Raw genomic sequence first — 21,299 nt, forward strand, 5'->3', positions numbered from 1 at the left:
TATGAAATGATATGGACTTACATTGTGGCTTTCATTTTTTAAGACTTATTTTTACATTAAGGCCTGTTAATGTAAAACATCCATCAGTGTAAACATGAAATTAGTAAGCTTTTAAACTTTTCGATTTAAGAAAAAAATCTGCAGGAAGGACTTCCGACGCCAGACACATTTAATAGTTTCTGCAAACTCTTGTAGCTATACATTTAGTTCAGCAAACCATATCCTGTGATTTCAAGTCTCTGATTATACGGGCTCCGTGTAACTTGGGTTCCTGTCACCACGGCACGGCGCGTCCTTAGGTTGCGAATCGAGGATAAGGCTCCTAGATATAGAGGTTAGCTGCGAATATACTAAATAAGCAATCACGGACAAACGACATGGAGTGGTCCTCCAGCCTGGGGATTTGAGTAAGGCTAACAACCTCATCTTGTAAAAAAATGACAATTGTTCAGAAACATTCACAAAAGCCTCGGAGAAGAACTGATAACTTGACACGACCTTAGCAAAAGAAAATGGACATGAGATTTGGAACATGGAATATTAGAAGTCTTTATAGGGCAGGCGCGTTAAAATCCGTAACGAGTGAGTTAGAGAAATACAGGATGGACCTAGTAGGAGTTCAGAAAGTTAGGTGGAAAGGAAATAAATCTGTGAATTCCGGAAATTTTACGTTCTCTTACGGAGAAGGAAATAAAAATCACCAGTTAGGAACAGAGTTTTTCGCTCACAAACGAATATCACCAGCAATTAAACGGGTTGAATTTGTTACTGACAGGCTTTCTTTTATTACTCTTAAGAGACGGTGGTGTGATATTGTTTTAAATGTACATGCCCTAACTGAAGATAAGGATGACAATATAAAAGAGAGTTTTTACGAAGAAGTGGAACGGATTATTGACCAACTCCCGCGATACCATATGAAGATTCTATTAGGGGATTTCAATGCCAAGTAGGATGAGAGGATATTTTCAAACCAATTATAGGGAACGAAAATCTGCATCAGGAAAGTAATAACAACAGTGTTAGGCTCGTGAACTTTGGAACATCCAAAAACCTAATCGTGAAGGGTACAAAATTTCCACATCGTGACGTTCATAAATACACTTGGACCTCACCAGACGAAAAAAAAAAAAAACACACAATCAATTCATCATGTTTTAGAAGAAGGCAATCTAGCATCCGGTCGTTTAAAGGAGCTGATTGTGACTGATAACCACCTGATAGCAGCGATAATAAGAGGAGTGCGCTAGTGTTGAGGATACTTGGATTCAAATTAGAGACAGCATTAAAATTTCAACAAAAGAAAAATTGGGACACGCTTAAATACGTAGGAACAAACCATGATTCGACCAGGAATACATTAAACTAGTAGAGAAGAGAAAACAGGCAAAATTACGTTGGCTACAAAATCCGAATGAAATAACTACACAAAATATCGTAGACATCAGGAGGGAAACTTCCAAAACTTTTAGAACAAAGAAACGCGATTTTTTGAAAGCTAAAATTAAAGAACTTGAAGATAATAGTAAAAATAAAAACATTCGGGGCGTATAAAGGGATCAACGAATTTAAGAAAGGCTATCAACGTCGTGCTTATATATTAAAGAAATCTGACGGTACAGTTCTCACTGACACGGATAGCATCTTAAATAGATGGAAAGATTTCTTTGACGATTTGCTTAACACACAGACAACAACTAATGCTTGGAGAAAAGATACACACCGCGGAACCGTATATTCCAGAACCCAACCGAATAGAAGTAGAAACCGTTATAAAGAAATTAAAGAAACACAAATCTCCGTGTGTAGACGAAATTCCGACTGAGTAAATTTTAGCTGAAGGCGAAAAATTGTGGAACAAGATACACAAACTCATTCTCCTTATCTGGAACAAGGAAGAATTGTCACAAGAGTGGAAAGAATCAATCATTGTTCCAAATCACAAGAAATGCGACAAAACTGACTATAATAATTATCGAGGCATTTCTCTTCTGTCAACAACCTATAAAATCCTTTCAAATATTATATTAGCAAGATTGACCCCATACGCAAATGAAATTATTGGAGATTATCAGTGCGGGTTTAGACGAAATCGGTCAACTATCGACCAAATATTTACCATTCGCCAAATATTCGAAAAGAAGTGGGAATACAATACCCCAGTACATCAACTATTTATTGATTTTAGGAAGGCTTACGACTCGGTTAGGAGGGAAACATACAACGTTCTTACAGAACTTGGAATACCGAGAAAGCTAATTAGATTAATTAAGATATACTATGTTTAAATGAATCTCAAAGTAAAGTCTGGGTAGGAAATTTTTTGTCCACGAGCTTTCACGTCGAAAATGGCCTGAAACAAGGAGATGCGTTGTTGCCATTATTATTTAACTTTGTTCTGGAATACGCTATAAGGAAAATCAAAGATAGCAACCAGGGCCTCGAGTTGAACGGTATTCACCAGGTTATGGCATACGCTGATGATGTAAATTTAATAGGTGATGATAGGAAAACAATAGAAAGAAATGCAGAAATCTTATTAAACGCTTGTAGGGACATGGGTTTAGAAGTAAATGCAGAGAAAACTAAATACATGGAAGTGCGTCGGGACCGTAATATGGCAAATTATGGATGCGTTAAAATATTAAATAATACTTTTGATAAAGTGGATACTTTCAAATATCTTGGAACAATATTAACAGACGAAAAAAATATTCACGAAGAAATTAAATGTCGACTAAAAGCAGGGAATTCGTGTTACTATTCGGTTCAAAATCTCTTGTTGTCGCGAACTCTGTCGAAGAAATCGAAGCTTAAAATATATAAAACGATAATCATGCCTATTCTGTATGTTTGCGATACATGGTCGCTTACTCTGAGGGAAGAACATAGACAAAGTATTTGAGAACAAGATCCTGAGACGAATATTCGGAGCCAAGAGAACAGGATCGAGGAATGGCAGAAACTTCATAACGAGGGACTACATAGTTTATACGGTTTACCAAACATTGTTAGGGTCGTCAAGTCTAGGAGGCTTAGGTGGGCAGGTCATGTAGCTAGGATGGAAGAAAGTAGAAACGCTTTCAAAGTCTTGGCTGGAAGATCAATCGGGAAACGACCATTAGGAAGACCTAGGCGCACATGGGAGGACAATATTAAGATGGATCTTGCAGAGATGGAAATACAAAGTAGAAACTGGATCCAGTTGGATAAGGATAGAAGTCAGTGGAGAGCTTTTGTGAACGCGGCATTGAATCTCCGGGTTCCATAGGCCATAGAGTGAGTGAGTTAGATTATAGGGCTTTCAAAATTGAAAACATTCATAATTTCTATGATTACATTTGAGATAAAAAAAAATCCCCATAAATGAATATGTCAGTTAATAGATTTAAGATAAATTTTCCAGCTACGACAGAAAAATACCTTTTAAATTAAATTTTCCCTTGTTGGTTTATGCTGGTTCTTCTGCACTTTATGGCAAAGCGTATATTTTGCTGGACTTAGTTTCTCTTCGTTTTAGGGTTGCCAGATTTTGCGTTTTTCTGGCATTGTATGTTTATTTTCTGCTTAAAACTAATAAGTGTTATATTTAAATTTTCGTATATACTAAAAGTCTATATAAAAAGTAGTCGTCCCAGAAAATGAAAGCATATATCCCTTCAAAATTATTCCTAATAAAAATCACAAATCCCTGTGAGTGAAAATGTTTGAGGTGATCCGTAACAAAACCCTTGTTACTTGGGTATTAGGATGTTTTTTTTTTCTTTCATTTTACATTGTTTACAAAAGTGAAATCATACAAAACATTGTATCATGCACCACGAAACATGAATAAATCGTTATAGATTTAAAAAAATGATTGGCCCAATTATACATCTTCTAAAATATATGGATATAACATTCATACATATACATACATACATACATACATATTTGCCCATTCAACTGTTAAAACAAAATGAAACACTGGCCATTAACATTATTTTCTTTAAATTATGCTTCACAAGTTTTGTCCAGAGAGGAGAGGCTGGCTCGAATTGCATTGAAATCGGATTTCATAACGGGTGGCTCATTATTGTTCACAAAAATTAGTTTACAGTCTTCGTCGCACTCTTCAAAGAATTGGTTCCGTTGGTCGCCATTTTTTAGTAACGATGGTCTACTCTCCGAATTCTTAGATGGCGACGGTGGTTTGTACCTAGCACTGACGTCCTTGAAAATTAAATAGGAACATGGACGGTTCACTGATTCACTTTCACCGTTCACTGGGTCAGCGTCTGATTCCGGACAGACGCCACTTGGAAAGCTAACAGTCGGAGTCACAGGGATATAGAGAGAGCTTTCCTCACCATCGAACACTAATTCAGTGTCACCTATTGGCACATATTCTGCTTCTGGTAAACTTTGGTTCGCAGCTAATTTAGGGCTGTTTGACTCATTTGATACTGTCTCTGCGGTTGGCACACTGGAATCTTTTCTCTCGACAATTGTTTTAACACTACAATCACTGAAAGATTCTTTACAAAATCCCATTGGCAAATACTCGACTTCTTCACTAAGATTAACACCATTTCCATCCATCGGGAGATATTCCACTTCATTAGAGGTCTCACTATTCAACTCGTTGGGCTCAGTTAATAAGGGTTCAGGTTCGATTTCCGGTATGATCCCTAAATGAGGGCTCATGGGAAGATACTCTGCATCTAATTTGTCACTCTCCTGAATTTCCTCGGCTAAACAGTGTTCGTTTTCACACACGAGTTCTTGCTTTGCTACATATTCTAAGTTCTCTAGCGCCCTCCCGTCCACCTTACCCTCCCTTTCCAGATCTTGCCAATGTCTGGTGCAAATTTTCGGGCTCTTTGGCAGAGTGTTGGAATGTTGGATGTGATCCGCGACACTTAGGGCGTCATCCAGAGTCTCCAGTTCTTCGGGAGACGACGAACAGCGAAGACTGTCAAGGGAAGCGGATGTGCATCGGCTCGATGGCGACCGTGAACGTGAAGGCACAAAGTCTATTTCCGAAGCTTCCTCAGAAGGCGGCAACACTACTTCACCGTTAACCTCGATGCAAGGGGTGCTTGGGGTACTGGGATCAGAGCAAATGTTGACACTTCGACATGCCTCTTTTCTTCTGGTTCTGGCTGTATCACGACTAGATTTCATTTCAAAATCCGTGCAGGTAACACTTCGATGAATTTTGTTTGGATCATCCATCGGTGATTTCACGGGCAAACTTGAAGGTTCCCAGACAGTGCTGCTGGTAGATGTCCTTCTTCGTGGACTAGGGTCACGGGATAACAATCGTATGAGTGCTTGACCGGATTTGCTTAATAACTTAGGAAATAACTTGGGAGATTTCGGACTCCCGTTGGGCGTTGGAGATGAGCTGCGTTGTTGGCGTAAAGAAGTGCAGGAGATCGAGTGGGTTCTGTCAATCTGTCCGTCGATGTCATCGGCAACACCCAGATATTTTTCCAGGTTCTTCCTATGGCCATTGTAATGATCTCCCTCTGAAACATCTCTGTTGATTAAAACAGGTTCTGAAGTTTTTCTGGTTCGTTCGTTCGTATTGAATATTCTGTTGTCGGTTGTCGAAGATGTACTAAAGTCGATGGGTTCCATAATGGATTGTTCTTTCGAAGGTTCATTCTTGCCAAACCCAAAGAATCGGAAAAAGTCTTTATGTCTGGGAGTTTGTGGTGTATGACTCGAAGATGACTTTCTTGGGGGAAGAGGAGGAGGATTAGTCTCTGCCCCGTTGATGATGCTCAGTCTTAATTGTTCAACATCGTCGCATTCAGCGATGTTTCCTTCCTCTATTTGATGCTGAAGCATTTCCGAGACGCTGTCTGGAATCTCCTCATAGACTCCGGAAGCGATGGACACTGAGGACACTCGGCGGTTTACGAGCATTCGATGGCTCCATCTTTGGTCCAACGAGCGAAGAACGTCCTCATCAATATCTTCGTCGAATTCAAAGTTTCCAATCAGCTGCTCCTCACCCAAAGACTTCTTCCGGAGCTCCACCAAGTCCTCGGCGCTGCCTTCCGCTTCTGGATGTTGGATTGGGGGTATCATGAGATCGAATCCAGCCGAGATTAAAGGAGGGCCAACGTTCTTTACACTTGTTGGTGGTGATGAAAGTCTAACTGATGGATCGTAATATGTTGAGAGTCGAACTCCGGAATCGCATGAGTCAGTACTTGAAATAGTACGCGTTCGAAAGAGAGGGTAACACGAGAAGTCAGGACTGCCAGCTGAGAATGCGTCAGACAGACGTACCCCGGAATCCCGGTTCCCAGCGTCACCGCTCCAATTCGACTGGACATCGGAAGAGCTCCCGCACACCGACAGAACTCCAAAGCTTTGTCGCTTGGCCGCGGAATCTTCTGCGAGGCACGAAATGTCTGTCTCACTCAAGCTGCGGCGACGCGAAACTGTTGCGTGTGTTGCGGGTTCCCTTCCAATGGACACAGCGGGTCGCCTTTCTCCAGCTGCCAGCTCCACGGTGCTGTGTGCCCGGCGTCTGGATAAAGGAGAGTCCTCATCCAGTTGAAGGTACCTCCTCGTTTGAGCCTCTTGCTCTGGAGACAACGGAGACAAAGGAACTTCATGCATCTGGCGAGTGGAGGATTGAGATCGAACCCAACACAACAAGGAATCAACAAGGTCAGGTGCCTGTTCACTGAATAAGTAGATTTCGCCAGGTCCTGCAGTGCACAATCTGGAAAGAAAGAAAAATAAATTAATTGTAACGTGTGGTACGCGAGTATGAAGACTTATTAATTGTGTTTTACAGAACATGAATAAGGAGAATTTTTTTTTACCTCACATGGAAACATTTAAATGTATGTACTCTGCGGTATTCGTGATTTGTTATTTACCTCAAGACTAATATTAAGGGAGTTGAGTAACCTTTGTTTTTAGCCAGTTGATTTAAATGGAGAATTCCTTTTTCATTGAAAGGAACAGGATATTAATAGTTTGGTTTTAGGCCTACTTATTCTTGTTCAAGACTACTAAAGTTTTCCTCGTTTTCTCAGTTTTACATTATATGTAGGGTTATTTTGTGGAATATGGGCAGTCCGATAATATGGGCAGAACTAAGCTTTTCATAGTACCACTGGAAGAGGAATTAGGTAGAAACGAAACCTGGTAGTTGGGAACACTGTTTGGAGTATTGGCACAACGAAGAGACAGCGTCGTGGTGTTCGGCTTCAAGTTCGTGGTATTTTGGAAGAAAAAAGGGAGGCAATCTGCATATTTTCTATTGTACATTTTATTGTTTGTAAAATGTAAGGTATTGCAAATAAGAGATTCACGCGAAATAAATGTTTGGGTAGAAAAGTCACCTTGGTGAATGTAATCTGTGAACATTGCATCATAGTTATCCGAAATTGGAGTGGACTTGTACGATGTCTTCTTGCTGCAGTGTTGCAACTTACTAAATAATATCACTATGGGGAAAATGAGCACATACGTTTTGTATAAAACGGGCAGATGCATTGAACATAGGATAAGTACATTTTGGAGAAAATCGAATAAAAGGATTCGCATAGTTAAGAAGTTCTTCATCATGAAAGAATACAGGCATATTTGAAAATACATATTTCTGAAAAATTATAAATAAATTTACTAAATTATTTTCTTCACTATTGTACTTAAGTAGCATTACAACTTGACTTCTTTCTATTCGATTCGCTGAGTGGTCACAACATTGGAGAATTAATCCTTCGATACAATCCTTAGCATTAATATTGTATTAGGTACTAAATGTGAAAATATATAATCTTGAATCGAGCACAGGATCCATAATATTAGAAGTGACCATATGAGATTTAAATTATGCGATTAGTAGACCATCTTCCTCCTGGAAGTCACATTCATATGACTGATAGCGGATACATAACTTCTGAGGTATTCTTCTCTTTCATCAAACAGTTTGTAGCGTATTTTAGTGTTACTTTAGACAACACCGCGCTTCTACTTGTGGATGGTCACGACACTCATTGTAGTAATCCTGCAATGCTGACATATTGTAAAGACAATGGGGTGTGCTTGGTGTGTTTTTCTCCTTACACAACTCACTGGCTGCAACCAACAGACAGGTCTCTCTTCAAACCATTGAAGAAATACTTTTATGAGTTTGTGCAAATGTTTGTGCGTAATCACCAGGGTCGCGCTTTCACCAAACTTGAATTTTGTGACATATTTTCACAAGCATGGCAAAAGTCAGCACATGTAGCAAATGCCACCAATGGATTCCGTGCAACAGGAATTTGGCCGTTTAATCCACATGCAATTCCAGACGAGGTTTAATCGGAGATGACGTGGAATGTGCTATCCAAGCAGAGTCTTCGGCAAGACGATCTACAAGCTGCAATGCAGAAACTTTACAACAACCTGATGAAATTCCAGGTCCCTCCGGCATGCAACGATGTTGCACAAACTTACAGAGGCAACAGCAACACCTTCCTAGAACAACTCTGACTTTATCAACACCATCTGTTACACCCAACCCAGCGAATACGGCAGCAATTCATCGCGAGAAAGCTTCACAACAACCTGATGCAACTCCTGGTCCTTCCGTCATACAACGATGTAGCAAAGGCTTACAGAGGCAACAACAACAACAGCTCCCTCCCACAACACTTCTTTCATCACGTTCGTCAGATTCGTCGATAAGTTTGGTGGAGGACCAACAGCAAAGTCTACCAGACATTCTTCGTTCTATTTCTCCCGTTCCGAAGATAAAGCTCTCAGTCAGGAGAGTGAACTCTCGATGTCGATGCACCAGAGAACTGACTAATGACGCGGAAATAAATGAATCAGTTGTTAGAAAGAAAAAACGAGAAGAGAAGGCAAATTTTCAGCCATCAAAACGAGGGACAAAAGTAGCAACAAGCAATTGTGTTCAATCGAAATGTCCTATTTGTGCCGTTGATTTTTATTCTGAAACACATGGACAAAGGTGGGTTGAGTGTCAGATGTGTGCGTTGTGGTATCATGAGTTGTGCGTTGGTACCGGGTCTCGAGGTGAGTTTATCTGCGTTAAATGTAAAATATAATACAGACGTTGCAGTGAAACAATGCTCATTAGAGAAAAACTGTACGTGGTGTATAATGTATCCAAGTATGAGCGTAGTTTGAGATCGTGGCTTTGATCTCTTATTATTTTTGTGTTTCGTAATTTATTGTTCTTACTTTTTCATATTTTTTGCATTTTCTTTTCGTGAATAATGGATTAAAAACGAATTGGTTAAAACAATTATTATTATAAGCAAACAGTACGCCTGCCCATATTATCCAAACTACCTGCCCATATTACACATATACTTCGGTTAATATGGGCATTTCAAGTAAGGTTAGTATTTAATATTTCCTCGCAAGACCCTTACATATTGGTGAACATAAAATCCATGAAATGGTAAGTAAGGTATCATTCTATGTTTCTGTAACATTCCTTGTCATATTATCTAGTGATGAATATAAGTAATATTACATTTTGTTTTTTTCTGCCCATATTACCCAAAATTACCCTAATATTATTTCAATTAAATTTTATTTGTAAATTTAATAACAGAATTTTCACGAAATTAGGAAGATTTCAATAGATTTGAAAAAGAAATAAATAAAATTTCAGTTCATTTCAAAGAAAAAGCTCTCAATGCATGAGCTACAGAGCATATATATTTTTTCACGCACTAACGCGGACTAATTCAGGAGAGTAATGCTCCCGGAAGTAGGAACGAAACACGCAATTCTGATTGGTTGGCGTTATCTATTTGTTGCCACATTGCATTCAAATAGCAAAAATGAAACGATTGTTGCTGTCGGTCTTCGTGTTCGAGTGGGCTTGCGCTATATTCTAGTAGTGAAATTCTCTTTTGGCGTGAGTTCAAACCCGGCCCGAGGAAAATTTTTCTTTACATTTTTTAACACTTTTTAAATTAAAATAATATGAAACTAATACTCAGAAAAGTTATTTACTTACTTTTGTATAGATAAGTAGTAGTAGTAGTAGTAGGAGCGGGTTAGAAGCCCCGCAGGGCTCGTTTTGTTCCCCTTGTACTCCATGATATAAAGTTTGTCACCAACTTAAAACAATTGGCTAGGATAGCGCGTAAAACAGCTGGCTAGAGTAGCACGCGAAAAAAAACGTACTTCTGGGAGCATTACTCTCCCGAGCGGGTCGTGTTTTAAGTTGGTCACAAGGAACCAGGTGAGGTTAGATTTACATCGAAGTTGCACCACCCAACTGTGATGTAATGTCACGTGGTATTATCATGAGGATCAAGGTGGAACAAAAGTGTCCTGCGGGGCTTCTAACGTTCTTCGCTAGCTCAGCTGTTTCGTAACGTAATTAAATCAATTTTTATGCATTATGTATTACGTACAAGGGAAATGAGTATTATTTGTTATCTTATTTTAATAATAAAAGTGTTATGAAAATTTAAAAAAAAATTCCCTTGAGCCGGGTTTGAACCCTCGCCAAAATCTATTTTCATTATCAGACCGTGCGCTAGCATACTCGGCCAGGAAAACTGATAGCAACCGGCGTTTGATTTGTGCCATATGTATGCTACGTGACGAGAAATGAATAACTCCAACCAATCAGAATCGTGTATTTACCTCGTAAGGCTAGAGTCGAGCGTGATTAAAATATAAACGTAGCTACAGGATGAACATGGTACTGATATTCAACACCTTTAATGGAATAATTAGTGCAAACACTGACAAAAACTTTTGTTTCAACCATAATTGTTTACTTTGCGAAAGCTATTGATAGAAAGATAAGCTTATAATGCATTTCACAAAAATTTATCATCATTCATTCTCGGAAAATTCCGTTTGCTGAGGTAAGAAGAGAGCCATGAGACTACCAGATGTATACTTGGGAGATGGACAAGGTATGTTCTCCTATTAGTGTGATTCTGAAAATTTCTAGAGAATAAAATATTTGACGTATCGGTGGCGTAGTGGTTAACGCATCGGCATCGGAGGTTCCGGGTTCAAGTCCCGTTCCAATCAATTACTTTTTCACTCTTTCTGTGTGTTGCAAGATTCGCAACTATAAAGGATTTGGTATGTAAAATAAAAGATTGGTTATTTGTTCATTTCATTAGTATATAAAATATTTCAATTCATTTCTTCTCTCAAAATTATGAGAAACAATATCAAAGAATTCATCCCTCTGTGGTTAAATCTTTTAACATGAAAATTTTGTAAAAGCTAAGTTATATTCGAACATACTTGACTAATTTGCAATGGCGTATTTAGGATTTTATTGCGGGGAGGTCTATATAAGGCGTGAATAAGCACTTATATTTACTTATATTTTTCCTTTTTTGTGCCGACAAATTTTAATGAAGTTGTGCATATAACAAATTGATTTTTGGGGGGGCTTGAGCCCGATAGCCACCCCCTAAATACGCCACTGCCAATTTGTATTCAGTATTCTGCATTATTGGAAACATTTTCTGCGTTTTAACGAACAGATTAGTTTGACATTTCGAGACTAAACGTGTGGGCGTATTCGTTACGTTGAATTGTGATTTCATGATTATGGTTTTTGTATTATGCTGTTATGTAACATAATTTATGAAGAATAGCAACTCATTTTAAAAGTGATCAAAAACATTATTATTATTTATCCGAGATGCGTTGTTCGCAGTGCAGTCTGCAATGAACTGAGCTGAAGGTGGTGGTATAAAATGGGCGATCGTTCTGATTGCCAAGGAGATATGTTTCTTAAGTTAGTTTTGTGGGTTCTGACATACACTTTACAATGTTTATAATATGCTTTATCACTGTTATTCCTGACTTCTTTAATTCGTTTGCTAAATTCTTTATCTGGGAGCCATGGATTTCAGAAGTTTTTGTTGCAACTCCATTTTACTCATTATGTTTATATGGATAATATAGTAACAACTAATTTTGCGATGTTCACACAGCTCCGTACAGCTATTTGAGGACTAAGTATTAACTGGTATTAAGGAGTAACTATTTTAGGACTAAGTATAAACTGGTATTAAGGAGTAACTATTTTAGGACTAAGTATAAACTGGTATTAAGGAGTAAGTTTAACTATTTTAGGACTAAGGACTAGGTATTAACTAAGGCAGCAACACAGTCTCTGATACTACAAGAGTGCAAAAGCTCAACACAAGGTTAGTGTTGTCAGATCTGTAGATTAAAAAGTACTAAAACAAAAATTGAGATAGTATCGAACGTGTTAGCTTTAGTAAAACTATTGTTCGTTGTGAATAGAATACTAAAACAGATAAAACTTTTAATGTATAATATAAAACTAATAAATGGTTATTTCATACATGAAAATAGCGCATTTTCTGAAGAGTTATAGCCTGCTAATAATTAAAAGGAGCCCAAAAAAGTAGCATGTCGCCCAATTTAAAAGTTTGGTAGAAAGAGCACTTAAAATGTCGCCCGATCTGCTCCTTATAGCTAAATCTGGCAACACTAGTATTTATACTTAATTATTACAAATTAGAAACGAACTTCCATTCAAAATAAACAAATATTAGTTTAAGTAAAATGCAGAAATTATCGTAAATGAATAACTGAACAGGACAACAAATTTTAAGTTATTGTAGTGAACGTTCCATTACATCATTATTCCTTTCTTCAAACTAACTGTAAAACGAGATAATATTAAGATTTGGACAACGCAAAATATAGGAGTAACTATCAGATAGAATTTTAAGAATTTTAAACATACGTATTTCAACTGGCTTGACCAAAGCTATTTCCGATTGAAAACAACATGTCGAGCAGGGACGTGCACAGGAATTTATTTCGGGAGGGGTCTAAAGCGTTTCGGGGGTGTCCAAATACAATTTGAAGCTAAATTGTATGAAAATTTCTAAAATTGCCCCTAAAAGTAGACTACATTTTCAAAAAAAAGTCGGGATTTCGGGGGGGGGGGGGTCCGGACCCCAGGACCTACCCCCTGCATATGCCCCTGATGTCGAGAATTCTTACAATTATTCATCCAGTATCGTATGTTCTCCAGATTTTAATAATCCCTTTGCTCTTTTACTTAATTCGAATAAAAAGGAAAAAGGGTGTGACTTTTCTCTTGAACTCTTAGGTAAGTAAAATTTTGTTAGACTAATATACACCCTCCATTCCAAAAGAAACCGAACGTTTTAAAAAAAAAAAACAAAAAAGCAATGTACATTTTGGAACAAATCATTTTTATTAATCAATGTATTCCCCTTCTGCATCGATATACATATTTGCACGCTCCAACAAGTTGTCAAACGACTTCTCCATGTCCTTTATTGGAATGGTCTTTAGGACGGAGGTCGTCGCCTTCTCAATGGCATCAATCGATGCGTGCCACTTTCCTTTCATCGCCAAATGCAGTTTCGGGAACAGATAGAAATCGCACGGAGCGAGATCTGGTGAATAGGGCGGATGATGCAACCGAATAATGTGATTTTTGACCAAAAATTCAGTTACAAGTCGCAAACGATGTGATGGTGCATTATCGTCCAAAAGAGTCCAACTGCCGATTTCGCGATATTCGGGCCGAATACGACGAATTCTTGCCAGCAAACGCTTCATGACGCCCAAGTAAAACTCTCCAGTGACTGTCTGGCCGGGCTGAACAAATTCTTTGTGGATAATTCCTTTTGAATCGTAAAAACAAATCAGCATCACCTTAACTTTTGACTTCACCAAGCGACTTTTTTTGGGTGTTCCTTCATCCGGTGCTCTCCATTCAGCACTTTGCAGCTTTGTTTCGGGCTCATATTCAAAACACCACGTCTCGTCACCAGTTACAATCGATTTCAAGAAGTTTCGATCCTGCCGAGCACTTTAACGATGTCTTTGCAATGCGCAATTCGATCAACTTTTTGGTCTTCGGTGAGTTTGTGTGGTACAAACCGCGAATTAACCTTCTTAAGGCCCAAAACTTCGGTCAAAATGCGGTATGCGGTTGTTTGAGGAATGCCTAATTCTATTTCAATAACTTTCACCGATGATTTTTTGTTATGTTTGATGAATTCACGCACTTTTTCGATGTTTTCTTCCGATAATCCGGTTCTGGGACGGCCTGATCTTTCGTCATCATCCAGCGTCTCTCTACCCGATTTGAATCGCCTGAACCACTCGTAAACTTGCGTACGGGATATACACTCATCACCATATGCATTTTGTAGCATTTGGTGCGTTTCACTAAAAGTTTTACCCAGTTTAACACAAAACTCAATTGCAGATCGTTGTTTGAAACTCATTTTCCGACCGATGTACACAACACACTGACAGTTGAAACGCAATAACTTTGTTGCCGTGCATCCAAATGTCATGACATTTATACCAGTTGTCAATGAGGGACTACGCCATCTACCGGTAAAATATTACAACAGATGGCACTAGTGGTACTATTTGTTTTCAAAAGTTCGGTTTCTTTTGGAATGGAGGGTGTAAATGCAAGGATACATCTTATAGCAAAGCCAAAGATTTTACTTTTTCACTTAAGTTATTAAATACTTGTGTTATTTGTATTTCATTTTTAGGATATAGTATACATGAAGCTGCATCAGTTTCCGAAGGCGCAGGACGCTCATACTTTTAGGGATTATTCATTGAGTATGTACGAACTTACAAAGGGGGTAACAAAGCGACTTTTATTTACTTATCGACTGATACGAAAATAAAAAAGAACGTACCTGTACTTCATATCTGCATGTGCAGTGCCCTTGTACTTTATTTATGACTATGTGTGTGTGGGGAAGGGGGGGATTTAACGCATATCGTATGTCTTGTGCACATGGATACTTCTTACTATTGCACTACGTAGAAAATTTATGGTATTTCATGTAGAAGTGGTAATAGAACACAGAAGAAACGCAGATCAGGGGGTTCTCATGTATACTATTACCCATTTTTAAATTCTTTTTCATACATTAAGTACAAGGATATGAACTACAAAACTATGTTTCGAATATGTAACTAGTTACGATCTAAAACACAATCGCATACTTTCTATATATTTACTTGATAAATACATGGTATGGGATGGGGGGCACAAGAACATGATGATTACTAGTAATTCTCCAAGTAATCATCATCCATTTTTGACATTTTCTAGTTTAGATATGCTGTAATCAAAGAGGCACTCACTAATTAGCAGGCTTAACATGGAAGGAACTGGTCACTTGTTTGATTGAATTAGGATTTAGCGATTCGTTCAGCAGGGAAGCCATGTAAGAAAGATCTGGACTACAGTTCAATGTGGGATTCGAACCACATGAGCACCCGCCGGAAATCGAACCCGGGTCTCCCACGTCGAAAACGCATATGTAAATCACGAGTGGGCTCAAGAACTGGTCAAGTGGTATAATATATGGAGTACAGTATTGTATGGTTCAGAGACTTGGACATTACGGAAGTTAGAGATATTTACAGCGCTTCGAAATGTGGTATTGAAGGAAGAAGGAGGCGATAAAATGGACGCAGAGAGTAACAAACGAAGACTTTTTTTTTCATAACAGGTAGGAGAAAAGACGACGTTTTTAGCCAGAAGCCTTCATAGAAAAGTCAATTAGATTGGACACATTTTGAGAATATATTGTCTTCTACATATCGCCATGGGGGGAAGGATGAAAGTAAAGTAAGGAGTAGGAAGAAAAACACAACTTATCGAAGATTTGAAAAAATAGAAGAAAATATTGGGAGTTCAAGAGAAAGCTGAAGTTCGAGAAACAGAGAAGAAACATTTCTAAGACCTTAAGTTAAAAATAAACTATTTATAACTACCAATAACTCCAACGATTTTAAGAGTATATATCTGTGTTACATGGCCGAAACTGTAACACAGATATATACTATTAAAATATATAGCTATACTGCTTTGGTCAGTTGGAGTTTTATTAGAAATTTTGAATTTTCCAAAGCTGTAATGAATAAAAAAACTATTCCTAGTCTCAGAATCTGCTGACAGGTGAATTACTAATAATAATAATCTAATCTGTCTTTTGAATCTATTTGAGTATACCATTCGTGCAGTAGGATAAGTATGCCTAATTTCGCAGTACCACATAACGTGAAGAATTACGAGCTTGGGTAAAGTTATGAAAGTAGTTCTCCGCATGAATAATAGATGGCAGGTACTCCTTTATGAGAAGAAACGACGTCCTGCTCTTCCACCTGCTGGGTCCCTCAGAAACTAGATGAAATAGAAAAAGCAGTAGAATTTTTCGTGCTCGTTGGGACGTGAAGTACAGCTGCTTATTTATCAGGTATTTGTAGCCAGTGATTTATCTACAACCCCCAACATCTCCAATAACCCCCTAAAATTTTCGGACACCCCCGGTAATAATTTATTTAACCCCCCAACTAGGGGATGGAATATTAAAAAGATTAATTTTCTTTCTGCCTAAAGCCCTCCAGGACTTTGTAGAAAATATTTTAAATGATCAGAAAATTTTTAGGGAAATGCAGCACCAAAAAGCTTGAACCCTAGCGTGTTTGTATGCAGTTCGAAACTCATGTATAAAATGGTTATAGTAACGAGAGCGGGAACTACATCCAAGCGGTCAAAATGCAAGGAAAATTCTGACGATGACAAAAACCAAGGGAAAAATTACAGGAGTATATATTGGCCTACCAGTGCACACCCTATACGATTATTTTTTCCCTTCAATTTTCATATATCCTAAAATGTTATCTATTTTTTCCAACTAAAATAACTTTTTCTTTCCTTTAAAATGCTGAAAACTCAATAAAACGTAAAAATGTTATAATAAAAGTGCAGATCTGCTTTAATTACTTTCACACATACCGATTTGAAAAGTTCTGGGTATTCCTATTTATTATACCTTTAATACATTTGAAATACGTTAATTACAGTAAGACCATTCATTTTAATTATGAAAAGTAACCGTGATTCTACTTGATTTTTAAAAAGTCGTTCTTGTGTGGTAGCATGTAGGAGTCTTTTATTTTGAGTAATGTATAAATATCTATTTTAATTCTATAATACTGATCAATTTTTTTAAGCAAAGATCAAAATGTGAAATATATTATATACTTACTATAACAGTCTTACGTCTTTTATTGGGTTTTCAGCATTTAAAAAAATGTTATTTCCGTAAAGTCAAGAATTTCAGATAATATCTAGATGCATAACAGTTGAAAAAAAATCATTATTTTACTAATCTGTGCCTATGATTCTGTCGCTTGAATTTAGTCCGTTTTGTCTGAATTTTCCTTGGGGTTTGTCCTCTTGAATTTTGTCCTGCATTCGTAATTACCTGTTTGGTAATTCTAACAGAGGCTGTAAGAAGAGTAACTACTTCTTCAAGTCTCATCATAAATTTTAGATGTTATTCTTCTTGTTCTTCTCGGAAAACTGACGAGGATAAAGTTCTTTATCAGCAGTGTTATTCACATCTACTTTAATAAAGATGAATGTAATTTAAAAAAAAAAAACTGCAGGCAAATGGCAAATTGATTGACAATTGCAAGAAAGCAGTTTGACATTTGAAGCATAAAGAAAAAAAAAAGTCAAACGAGATTGTGATTGTTATTAGAGTTGGAAACATTGAACATTGCTACGAATAGTTAATGTGCTGCCATCTATAAACTTACTTTTGATAAATTGACCTATCGAACCTTGTAGTTTTGCAAGGTAATAAGAACAGTCAACATGTTATAATATTGAGAGTGAAATTGTTTCGAAATTGTGTCGGGAAGATGAGAAGTTAAAAGAGAATAGTGTATTGTGGTTTGTATAAGGAAACGGGAGCATTGTGAGTGCGTGATTAATATTCCCTACTTCTAAATTTATAACCTTTTTTTTTTATTTGTGAATTTTCGGTTAATCGACAAGGTGAGTATTGGTCACCCACTTAGGAATGGCCCCGACTCCTATTAGATCATCTGTGCATGTACTTAGTAGTATTTGTTTGGTAATTGATTTCTAAGTTAGATTTTGAGACTAAATGAAACCTTCAAATTTAAGTCGAATTATTATAAATTATTGGAAATTGAATGAATTGTGAAAGACTAGCTAAATTTCGCCTTCCGACATTAAACCGTGATTGCGAGGCAGTTTCACCAAGGAATCGGTTTGTTATTTGTTATTATATATTTATATGTTTTCCGTTAAATTATTTGTTATAATAAATTGTCTCAATTGAAACTGATTCCTTCTAATTTAAAAACTGTTTAATAACCCTTTCTCCAAGTCTTGTTTTCCGTAACCACTCGGAAAATGCAGTGTACTTGTCGTTCCCTTTGACATGATTGCTGCACATTGTAACTGAAACGAGCATCAAATAAACTTAATTCGGTATAATATCAAATTATTTCACTAACTAACTAACTAACTCTATGGCCTATGGAACCCGGAGGTTCAGTGCCGCGTTCACAAAAGCTCTCCACTGACTTCTATCCTTAGCTAATTGCATCCAGTTTCTACTTTGTATTCCTATCTCTGCGAGATCCATCTTAATATTATCCTCCCATCTGCGCCTAGGTCTTCCTAATGGTCGTTTTCCTATGGGTCTACCAGTCAAGACTTTGAAAGCGTTTCTACTTTCTTCCATTCTAGTTACATGACCTGCCCACCTAAGCCTCCTAGACTTGACGACCCTAACAATGTTGGGTAAACCGTATAAACTATGTAGTTCCTCGTTATGAAGCTTCCGCCATTCCCCATTCTCGTTCCTCTTGGGTCCGAATATTCTTCTCAGGATCCTGTTCTCAAATACTTTCAGTCTATGTTCTTCCCTCAGAGTAAGCGACCATGTTTCGCAACCATACAGAACAAGAGGCATGCTTATCGTTTTATATATGTGGCAAATTATTTCACATCAATATTTTATTCATTTTTTCAGTAGTTCATCTCTAACATGCTAAGAGTCACAGTACGTAAAAAAGTGCCACAGTTCACATCCTCAAGACATGTTGGGCCATATATTAAGTAAACAATACAAGAGGATGCATAAGGCGACTCTTAAAAGAGAATATTAATGTTCTACATCATAACTTCTTTCTTGGCATCATCTTATCAGCTGATTTGTCTTATATACATAATTCTATACTACAATATATACAATAGTATCATATATACTTCTATTTTTATATTTATATTGTCAATGTAAATAGCAGCAATACAAAATATCAATATCAATATTGAAATACTTATTTATTTTATTTTATTTATTTATTTATTTTTGTAGTTTCAATCAAATCAAAAAGGTCAGATAATCAGAGATAATGGCCGTCTTACGCATCCTTTTGCATTGTTTGCTTAATATTTGGCCAAACATGTCTTGAGGATATGAACTGTGGCACCTTTTACGTGCTGCGAGCAGTGGCGGTTTTAGCGTGTAGGCCGGGTAGACACGGGCCTACCCAAAAATTTTGAAAAATATATTAACACTAAAAGATACAATAAAGAGTAAATATATTTTCCACTTTTTATATTAATGGTAAATAATTATTTAATAAACAGCATCAACCACTGCTGTAAAAGTAATTACTTATTGTCATTAATCAATCAAATATTCATATGTATCCATACGCGAGGGAGCAGACCTACCCAAAATTAAAATTTTAAAGCTGTACCTGACTGCTAGCCTTAGCATGTTGGAGGTGAACTACTGGAAAACTGAATAAAATTTTGTTGTGAAATGACTTGATACTAGACAGAAGTAAGTTTGTTTTATCTTCTTTACAGCTACAATGTCAAACGGCTTTCTTGCAACTGAGTCAATCAGTTTTGCATTTCTGTGCAGGTAGCTTTTTTTATTATTATTATTTAAATCGCATTCATTTTTACTGAAATAGATGTGAATAACACTGTTAATAACAGAACTGTATTTAGTCATTTTTCCGAGAAGAATAAGTAGAATAACATCTAAAATTTATGATAAAGAAATAGTTATTCTTCTTACAGAATCTGTTGCAATTACTAAAGAAAAATTATCGTGAAGAAATCCCTCCATGGATAGAATTCCTCGTCTTGAAAGATAGGCACAACGGGAATTCTCGTTCTGCCTAAAGATAAGATAATTTAAAATGTTTTCTACAAAGTGCTGCAGGGCCATTAGGCAGAACGGGAAGACATCATTAAAAATCTTGCTATTTTGGTTCTAAAAAACAGATTGAATTCTTGTTTTTAAGTGCCAATAAAATAAAACTACTTACTTTCGACAAGATAAATTTTCAAGCAAAGCACACAACGCAAGATTGAACGGAAATCAATCTTTACACGGCTACGATCATCACAACGTTTGATCAATCGATTGCCAACGATTTTATCTCGACGTCACACCAAGCATGAGAAAATTTACGCTAATTGGCTCTGGTTGAGGAAGGAAATCCAATGCAATCGTTGGTTGCATCAACGAATTTTAAAAAGTTTGTAAAGAAAATGCTAATTAAAAAGACGATAATAGTATACGACACTAATGCAAGATTGCAGCCCCCAGACTTTTTTGAATACCTCCTTAAGTTCAAAATTCTGGATAAATCACTGTTTGTAGCATAGGTGTTAGAGCATAGTGTATCATGTGCATGTAAATGTGTAGAGATCACAAGTAATGTAATGATATATGCAAACTACTGGAAAACTATCCCTGACAGCGAAATTCTCATTTCAAATTTGAATTTATCGCTGTAAATTCCAGTAGAACTACAATTTTCATCCCACAAATTGAACCTTTGTAAAACAGCATAATTCATCCCTACAGTGACCGCGAGGACTCATGAAGCCTGTGCACTACACAAATCATAGAACTCACGTGTGATGCATCGGAAGAATTGGGGACGGTTCGTGGACCTGCCTTCCGAATACACTCTTTAGAAAAAGTGAAATAGCTGCAGTGCACTAACAATGTTGCCAAACTTTGAAGACATGGCAAACGAGCGAAAAAAAAAGGACTTTAAAACTATAACGTCAACACTAACAGTTATTCAAAGTAAATAGTAATAATAATAATAGTAAAAATATAAAATAATGACCAGAACAAAACAAAACTTGGGCTCCTTCGTGGCTAAGTGGTTAGCGTACGCGCCTTTGGCGTGGGAGACCCGGGTTCGATTCCCGGCGGGAGCTCATGTGGTTCGGATTCCACGTTAATCAGTAGGTCCACGTCTCATATAGCCTCGCTGCTGAACGGGACGCTAAACTAAACTCAACTAAAATCAACTCAAAACAAAACTTAGCGGCAATTCGACAACACTGTACTCTCAGGAGATGTTCTCCGTATGGGGCAAGAAACGACACTGGCAAAACTTCATGGGTGGGGGTTTAC

General features: G+C 37.3%; 1 protein-coding gene across 2 annotated transcripts in view; it reads right to left on the reverse strand.

Annotated features, from left to right (window-relative positions):
- Positions 1 to 3,705: 3,705 nt before the first annotated feature.
- Positions 3,706 to 21,299, reverse strand: part of LOC145683012 (uncharacterized) — a 193,524-nt gene continuing 175,930 nt past the window's right edge. For both annotated transcript variants that reach the window (XM_081754368.1, XM_081754371.1), the window contains exon 6: positions 3,706 to 6,727. In XM_081754368.1, the coding sequence (XP_081610494.1) occupies positions 3,994 to 6,727 (2,734 nt within the window). In that variant the 3' untranslated portion in view covers positions 3,706 to 3,993. The remainder of the gene's footprint in view (positions 6,728 to 21,299) is intronic.

This window comes from Thermobia domestica, chromosome 1 (genome assembly GCF_964235325.1).
Source record: "Thermobia domestica chromosome 1, izTheDome1.hap1.1, whole genome shotgun sequence".
Taxonomy (NCBI): domain Eukaryota; kingdom Metazoa; phylum Arthropoda; class Insecta; order Zygentoma; family Lepismatidae; genus Thermobia; species Thermobia domestica.